Below are 9,067 nucleotides of genomic sequence, written 5' to 3' on the forward strand. Positions count from 1 at the left end.
TTCCACGTACCTGAGAGTGCGATTGAGGTGTCGACTGACCCAGGGAGCCAGTTATGCGCGTCTTCAACTTTTTCATCGTCAATGCCAATTTACCCAATGTACACCGGCGACCTGTGCTCCAGTGCTGCGTTCCTGCAGCAGTGTTGTCAACGCCATGGCGTACTGCTCTACTAGCTTAAAGCATGAATATTAGTTTGATAGTAGCATTAGTTGATGAAGAAGACGATGTGCAATGCACAGCATGCGAATGTTTTGCAGTTTAGCAAGAGGCATGATCGACTTCGGCGATACCATAGTGCCCTCGAGCAGTGGCCAGCGAAATTGATCCGTTTGCGCCGCCGCGGGTTGGAAACCCAGACGTGGAAATGTTTATTTTATTTCTGCAGGTATCTGAGAGGCTTCAGACAAACCTCACCTTTTTCAGGATTGCTAGTGAAATACTGATTTCTCACTAAAAGCGGCGCAGTGCTCCGTATAATGTCTACTACCAGGTGTTCCTTGACGTGCCCTGGCATCGCACAGAACATGGGTGTCTTCTGCGTTTCGTCGTCACCGAGACGCGGCCTGGATTCGATCCCGCGTCCTCAGAATAGTGGGGAGAATTTGGTGCGGGTAGTATATGAGAATAGTTGTGAGTATTTGGGAAGTGATCATTACACATTATTAGTGAAAACGAGTGCAACAGAAGCACGAATGCAAGAGAGCTTAAAGAGAATGCAAGAAACCTCTTTAGGCTCTGTATTTTCCAAAACAGTATGTACTCACATTTTATCCATGTAGTCCATCTCCACTTCGAAGAGCACACCATCCTTGTGCTTCACGTTATACGAAGTGCAGCTTACTGAGTCATTGTAGAGGCTAGCGGTCCTCTGAACCACGTACCACATACCTTCAGCCTGTATACATTATTCGATAGAATGAATCGGTGAGAGCCTTAGACTGTATTACACAAAGTTGTCGAAAAATTAGAAAATAACGGTCCCTTTTTATTGCCATGCTCAAGAGCGCTTTGACGAGAAGGACAAAAAGAGAGCTGAGCAAAGTGTTTTCTTGGTGATAGCAGGGCTGGCGCTGGCCAAGTTTTGTCGCTGACGCACAAGCAAAAATTACCCGAAATGGGGTATTTAGAGGTCACTTCTATCATCCTTAGCCTAGTTGTGTTCACTGCAAGACGAAAATAATAGTTACTCCCATCTCGAGACAACATGCCAACACCCTACTGTGCGATCCGATGTAGTTACCCTGCCTGCCTTATTATAGCCTTTTATTGGCTATAATAAGCGATGTTTTAGCGATGTTTTGCGTTTCGCGTTGGTGATTCAACATGCAAACTATACCGATGCTTACAGTCACTTTTTCGTGTGTGTTCAGAAAGGTCGGTAATCGATGTCCCACGTTTTTTTTTTTTGTTTTCAATGTACTTTTTACATGTGATGAACAAATGTGTCGGCACAAAGGAAGGAACCTTAGTTCTGAAAAAAAAAAACGCTGCAGTTTTCTTGGGGAAAAAATTGTACATCACAAGTAGGGGAAATGCCGCTTTTACAATTTCGCGAACGCGTAAGTCTGGACCCTGCAGAACCAAAAATACAATTCTGCAGAACCTGAATACTTTTTCAGCAATTATATGCAAGCTTTTCTGTTTTCTGATTTTGCAGAAAAAAGAATCACTAACATCGCTCATAAACTCATGCGTGCCAAGAAAGACACTTTTCAGGAAGCTAATGGTACAGGAAGCAGTAAGAACTTGAGGCTAAAATTTTTACTTCAGATTTATCGGTCCTTTCTATTACCGTCAGAGAAAACTCGTATTTATTGAAGGGTAAGTTATTTTGCAATTAGGGGCCGAAATTTAATGGAATTCAAACATTTTTAAAAATGACGAAATTTGACTCGGATTTAAAGGAAATTATGACCAATTTTCCTTACTATTTCTGTGAAAATCCTGTGGTACCTGGTAATTACAGATCGGCAATAAAGCGTTGCATTTTGTTGTTTTAAATTATAAAATTAGAAGCCAAACCCAGACTATATTTCATTCTGTTACCATTACTGGATATTGATCGTTAAGGAAAGTAACGGTCATGAATTCGAATTCTACTTCTAACAGAGCGCATGTGGTTGGAATTTAGTTAGCATATTGACAGAACCTCAGAAAGTACCTTGGAATCATGTTTATTTTTGTTAACCCCGTTTTTATTACGTTAAACGTTAATAAGACCTCGAATGGACGTACTCTCTCCAGGTCTGACTAATGTCGACTAGCCGAAACAAATCTTAAGTCCCTCATAACTTTCATTTTCTAATGCTTTTTAATGTTTACTTATTGTTACTATTGTTTAGCTATATATTTTTATTTATTGCTGTTTCATATGAATTTTGTATGACCGCTTACTGCACATAGAAATTATTGTTTATGCCTTTTAAGACAGCGATTTTCACGAATGTGAACATCAGTGCCCAAATGTGGAAAGGCACTTTTTACTGGCCAGTCAGTTTAGGCTGACGTACAAGCCGGAACAGCTTCGGTAGTACTAGACAATATTACAAGCTTTGAGTTTCTTTACAGACAACATTGGAACCGCAGTCTGTTATGTACATAGCTAGGGTTTAAACGCCGCGGTGAACGTACAGGGCAAATTCTGCCGAAAAAATGAATCCTGCCATGAGGCAATTATTTCAATTTCAATGTGTTAGACTATTGCCTACACCGGATTTAACATCTTTACATGCGGGTTATCGGGTCATCTGGTTATCGTGCACTTTCTTTGTCCTTTTCAATTCCTCCATCCCGTACTTAAAGTAAGCAAACTGACTGTGTGGAAGGCCCTGAATGCTGATATCCTTTAGAATTCGTGTAAGCACTCCTACGAAGCCAATGCCTGTTTCAGTGTACTCATTTTTCATCCAGAGCAAGTTGTTCAGTGTTTGTTAGCTGTAGTCCGCCATGGCAGTTGCACGCAATTTTTCTGCGCACTGTAAATGGAAACGCCCGCTTTGTAACACGATATTCCTTGGGCTGGAGCTCAAGGAGCTGATATTTGCTTTTACAGCGAGTAGGAATCATGTCATTGGTAAAAGTTGCTTGGCATATAGATGCAAAAGTTGTGTTGATGATGCGTCCGCATTTCTACGAAGGCCAGCACTCATGTGCCGATTCGTGAGAGATGTCGTCGGAATGGTGAATCTCCGCGGCGAGTTTTATGAAGATGCACTGCAGACGAAAAACGATGATTTTTTTTTTTTTTTGCCAATCGTAAGTTTTTACTGTATTTGGAAACCCAACTGTCGCATAGCGAAAAAAAAGTTAAAACGCAAAATAATATTGTCTTCTTATAGCTCTGTCTCCCTATATGCATACAGCCTGTGAAATATGCATATGCATACAGCCTGTGACCTTGTGTAGTTGTAGAGAGTATACATGTGGCCTTCTTCCAGAGTTATTTTAATAATAGTAAATAAGTCTGACTTTAACCATTGCATTCAACTACTAAGATGCCGTTGTTTTTGTGCTCCCAACTGAATTTAAATTTGCTTGTAGTGCATATTACATTATTTTGTCAACGCTTTCACTTACTGAGGACGCTTCTGTTCCTGATGTTATAAATTCTGAAGAGGGTGTTTACTCGTAAATTTCTCATACGTTGATTTAAAAATCACCGGGACTGGATGGGATTCCGAATGCCTTTCTGAAGCAGTATTCACAGTGGTGTTCGAGGTATTTCTGTGACCTATTTACCGGGTCATTGCAAGAAGGTGTATCGAAAACTATCGCCCTATTTCGCTAACTTATACAAACAGCAAATTATTAGAAAATATTATTAATAAGTATCTGTCTAATTTCATCGAAGAGCCTAAAGTTCTAGCCGACGTTAAACATGTGTTCAAGTGAGGATATTCAACGTGCACCAGGCTGGTCGTTACAATGAATGAATTCGCGGCAACAGTCAAAGAAGTAAAACAAACAGGTATTGAATTCATAGATTTCCACAAAGCTTTTGACAAGGTTTCACACAACAAATTACTTAATATAATGTTATAAAAAAATTAAAAGTTAGCGTTGATCCGATCGTACCTTTCTAATCAGTGTCAGTTTCTCACACTACATGAAACCTGCTCTGATCACGCTCCTGTTGATTATGGCGTTCCCCTGGGATATGTTCTCGTTACGCTATATTGTGAATTAGGGATATGTTAAAGACCACTCCGTACCTATTAAGCTATACGCTCACTACTGTCATCAGACAGTACATGGGACTCTCGCATTTCACTTTTATTGAAATGCCATTACCATGGCCTGGACCGAACCCGTGTCTTTTGGGTCAGGTGCCGAGCACCATAACTACTGAGTGTCCTGTATGAAAAAATATTGAAGACCAAATGAGCCTGAATAACCATTTTTTGTAAAAATTATTTCTTGTTGTGGGAAGTGGCAAACGTAAATTGATTTTCAAAAACTGTGTATATGAGAGTACCATTAAAAAAGAAGCCTTCTATCTAATAATATTTTCCTTCAAGAATTTATCGAATATAAGTACCTAGGCCTATAAATATCTAATTACCTCTCTTAGACCAAGTATATTGGCTGTGTTCCAGCGAACGCTATCCGAGAGCTTTTTTGTTTTTCTTACAAAGCTCGCTCAAGTTAGCGACCCCTGGTATATGCCTCCTTGGCTACAAAACAATTGTTAGACCCATCTTAGGATACGCAGTAATCGTATGGCATCATTTTGCAAAGAAAAACGTTACAAACTAGAAATAGTTCAGTAAAAAGCAGCAATTAATGTTCATATAGATCTCATATGGTCCACATGAGTCAGCGACCTCCTTACCATCGGCTTACCATCTATTTCCAACGAAAATCGTATATTTCGCTTGAAATTTTTCTTTCAGCTAATTAATAATCATTATAACCTGTACTTTTCCAATATCATTGCTTATTCCCCGTGGTATCAATCTAACAATCACCATTATCTTGCAATAACAGCAATAAACAACAATAACAGCATGTTAATTGTTTTAAGTGCTTTTTTTTCCAAGGACTGTCCCTGACTGGTGCAGTATCACTGATGAACTTGTGTTGTAGAAGTCACTGTATTTATTTGAATATCATGTAAACTGTTGATTAGTTGGCCGCGGTATCCTCTTTACTGAGCCTGTATGTATGCATTTGTTTTGTTTTGTACGTGCCTGCATTTTTTTTTTTGAAAGAGCTACGTTCCCACCTGCTATGATCTTGTATAAATATCGCAGTATTCTTAAATAAATAAAACAGGAGGCTAAGTTCAACAGTCTCGGAAGGGAACAGCAGTTCGCGATTGTTAGCGAAGTGCTGCAAGAGGTAACGGAGTACGTCTACTTATGGCATGTATCGCCACAAATCCATGTCATGAGAGTGAAATAACTAGAAGAATAAGAACGAGGTGGAGCATTTTTGCGGTACTCTTACAACATGATACGCATATTACCAGCGTCCCTGAAAAAAGTATATAACAGCTGTATCTTACCAGTCCTCACTTTAGGGCGGAAACGTGGAGGTTAAGATTAATAAGAGTTCAAATTAAATTGAGTACAACGCAGCGAGCTGTGAAAAGGAAAATGATAGGTGTAACGTTAAGAAACGGGAAGAGTGCAGTGTGAGTCAAGGAACAAACGCGGGTTAATGACATCCTAGTTGAAATCAAGAGGAAGAAATGGGCTTGGGCAGGGCATGTTGCGAAGGCAAGATAAGGGTAACGGACTGTGTTCCAAGAGAAGGCAAGCGTAGCAGGAAGTGGCAGAAAGTTAAGTGGGTGGATGAGATTAAGAAGTAAGCGGGGATAAGGCAGGCGCGGCTGGCACTGGTCAGGGCCAATTGGAGATGAATGGAAGATGCCTTTGTTCTGCAGTGGGCGTAGTCAGGTTGCTGTGCTGCTGATAATGATGATGATGAACCGAAGCCTCAGATGGACGGACAGATTTTGCCGAAAAGCAGGTTCTAATGCCAGCGCATTAAAACATGTTAATGCTGCAGAATTATTATTTTTCTTTTTTGGCTGCAGTCACAGTACTGTGCGCCCGTTCCATTTTCAACAGGTCATTCAGACGGTAGCGTCGACAACAGGAATGGCATATCAGTGTTTTACAAGACAATTTTCACGTTGGTGCCTCAACTCTTATTCATTATGTACTCCCCGGATAGGAATGTGCACCAGCTTGCCTTATCAGTAGGCGATAGTCATGTTTGCACATTTAACTCCCGCATTCGGGTGATGCGTAGGGAAAAACGGCCGCTTACAAAGGGCGTGATGTTAAACCAGTGATAGTTGCCGATATCCATGCTTTACTCGCCATTTTACGGAGCGCGAGGCTTAACTACCGCCAATGAATAGTGCTGCGAGTTGTCAGCCTGTGTTGCATCCCCGCGTCCATCCTCTCCCTTTGCATTGTTGCCCGTTGTTGCCCTTATTTTTTCCCTGATCTCAATCCTCGCCTAAAGGGCAATCCATATGCCTTTTCTGTTCTCTCTTGTTCTCCGCGATGGCTCTGGGGTTAACAGGCGGGGCTGTTGAGTCCGAGTACGCGGGTTTAATCCCGGCCCCAGCAGCCGCGTTTCGATAGAGGCGAAACGAAAGCGCCCCTGTGTTGTATGCGATGAGAGTGCACGTTAAGATCCCCAGGTGGTCGAAATTATTCCATGTGAACAGCGCCGTGGTGGAAGAGGTTGAGGTGGGAGTGGAATGAGAGAGAGGCGCCGTAACGGACGGCTCCGGAATAATTTTCGATCACCTGGGATTCCTAACGGGCCCAGACATTGCACAGCACATGGGCGCCTTTTGTGTTTCGCCTCCTTCCCCCCTCTTTGCGGACGCCCAACGACGCCGCGACTTCAGTAGTCGAGTCAGCAACAGCTGTCGCTGAATAAGCAAGCACACTTTTCATGCCATACACGGTTGCGCTCTATCTCCAAACTTGACCCAGAGCCAAAGCTTTGAGCTCTAAGCGGCGATTTCCAGACTTCCGGATTGGCTCGTGAGCTGGGCAGAATGACCCACTTAATAAAGCAATCCATTGCGCTCCTAACTTTAGCTCCATTGCTAAAAAAATTCAGATACAGTCGCACCTCATTGTAACGAAACGGTTTATAGCAAAATAACGAATATGACGAAAGAATGACGATTCCTCTTAAAAGTTCGGTCAACACAGGCTATAACGAAGCTACGGCAATAACGAAGTAATCGCCGGGCTTATTCAACTTCGTTATAACGAGGCGCAACTGTACAGGTGTGAATGCCTCGGCCCAACCCACTCTTATTCAGGACCACGGCGTCGCCACTCAACACACGCTCGGGCAAAGCAGACGACCAAGACTGGTCACAACGTAGCTTTCAAAGATTTAAAACGTTTTCAAGTTCTTGGCAAGAAGCCTATCAAACCCTTATATCTAAGAAGTATCGCTTAGCCATTTCTCCACTTCATTACAATGAGGCTGTGAAGTAGGCAAATATTTTTTTCAAAATGCATATCCTCTCAAGAAAGAAGGAAATAAACAGTTAAATGCTCGTAAGACTACTCGTTTTAGACTTGGAGCTCACCTGCGCAGGGTCGAAGTTTTCCATGAGGATCACCTTCTGCCCCAGCACTCCGCTAAGAAGAAAGCAGGTAGTGGCAGAAATGGTGAATGCAACAAGCGCTGCCATTGCCGCAAACCGACAATTTTTTTACAGGCTACGAAGCAAAGGAACGGAGAGGCGCGAACGAGCTATTCCTGACCAGAGTCACTCTTATACCACCCCATTCTCCTCCTCACGCTGTCCAATAATCTCGGTTGAACAAACTGAACGAAATACAAGCTGTGCAAACAAGCAAGCGCCGCCTTCGGAGGGCCGTTCCTTTGGAGTCATCGAGAATTGGATACCGTCTACATAAATAGCAGGCGTCACCTCTTTGACTTGCAAACAGACACACGGACATGTGCGCAGACAAAGACACCGGGAAACTGCACGTTGTTCGGCAGAATATAAAGAAGTTCTAAACGTTAAAGCCACATTTGGCATTACATGCAGCAGGCTGCGTTCATTTGCAATCACGTACGCGAAGCTTCGTGCCCGCTTAGATAAGCGAGTAGAGGAAAAAAAAGGAAAAAAACAACGAAAAAGAGCTGCGCTACTTAAAAAAAAATAAACGCTACTTAATTTGCAAGCTTTGTTTTACCGTTGTGGGATTGTGTGATCAGTGTTCGCTATCAGGACTACGCAAGTGTGCGTAGGACAAACGGGAGGTTGGCCCAGAAAAGTCCTGTGCAAATAAGACGGCAGCGGACACGAATATGCGAAACAGAATATAAACAAAATTCAAGGACGCTGCTGTATTTGCTTTTTTTTTTTGTCTGCGCAAGCACAACGAGGCGCGCCGTGTACTCGGCACATGGTCCAGCCGACTGAGTGACACGCGGCATTCTCCGAAAGCCTCGTTTTTGTGGGTTTACGAGGTTTTCGTACCTCCGTGCGAGGCGAATACAACACGAGTGCGAATTCGAACTTTCCCTCTCTCTGTCCGAACTCTCATCTCTGTCCGAACATTTTGCGCCGACAGCTGTTTTCTGTAATGTTTGCAGTGATGTCGTGATTTCCGCGCCATAGTAGGACCCAACTTAAAAAAAAAAAAACAGCAGTTAGTAAGAATTGACCATGACCGTCCAGGCCCTGTATTACCACGCTGACTAGCCGAAACAATAAAAGAAGTCAGCTTTTTAATGTCTGACTATATCGAACAAACCAGAGGAACCGAAATTCTCGAGCTTTTAATTTTCTCCTGGAATATGCTTGTTGTTTGTGTTGCCAGAAAAATTTTGCCAATGGTCTGCTTTTTTGTCGCGAAGCAATTCAGTGTGGCGGTCACGAATATACACGGCAAAATTACTTTTGAAAAGTAACTAGATTACATTACTAATTGCTTTCCTAGAAATCTCGCATCAGTAACTAAGTTGCATTACAAATTACTGCTCTCAAAAAGTAATGGCATTACCTTCCCAGAAGTAATGAATATCACTTTTACATTACTTTTTACTTTCGACGCTTGAAAAGTG

The 9,067-nt window shown here is 42.4% G+C and overlaps 1 protein-coding gene across 1 annotated transcript in view; it reads right to left on the bottom strand.

The window, feature by feature from the left end:
• Positions 1–7,727, bottom strand: part of LOC149342955 (uncharacterized) — a 10,320-nt gene extending 2,593 nt beyond the window's left edge. The window contains exons 1-2 of the mRNA XM_089542262.1: positions 7,575–7,727; positions 766–896 (exon numbers count right to left, since the gene is read on the bottom strand). Coding sequence (XP_089398388.1) covers positions 766–896; positions 7,575–7,679 — 236 coding nt within the window. The 5' untranslated portion in view covers positions 7,680–7,727. The remainder of the gene's footprint in view (positions 1–765; positions 897–7,574) is intronic.
• Between the last annotated feature and the right edge of the window lie 1,340 nt (positions 7,728–9,067).

Source organism: Amblyomma mixtum, chromosome 5 (genome assembly GCF_055824585.1).
Source record: "Amblyomma mixtum isolate Tamu chromosome 5, ASM5582458v1, whole genome shotgun sequence".
Lineage (NCBI taxonomy): Eukaryota > Metazoa > Arthropoda > Arachnida > Ixodida > Ixodidae > Amblyomma > Amblyomma mixtum.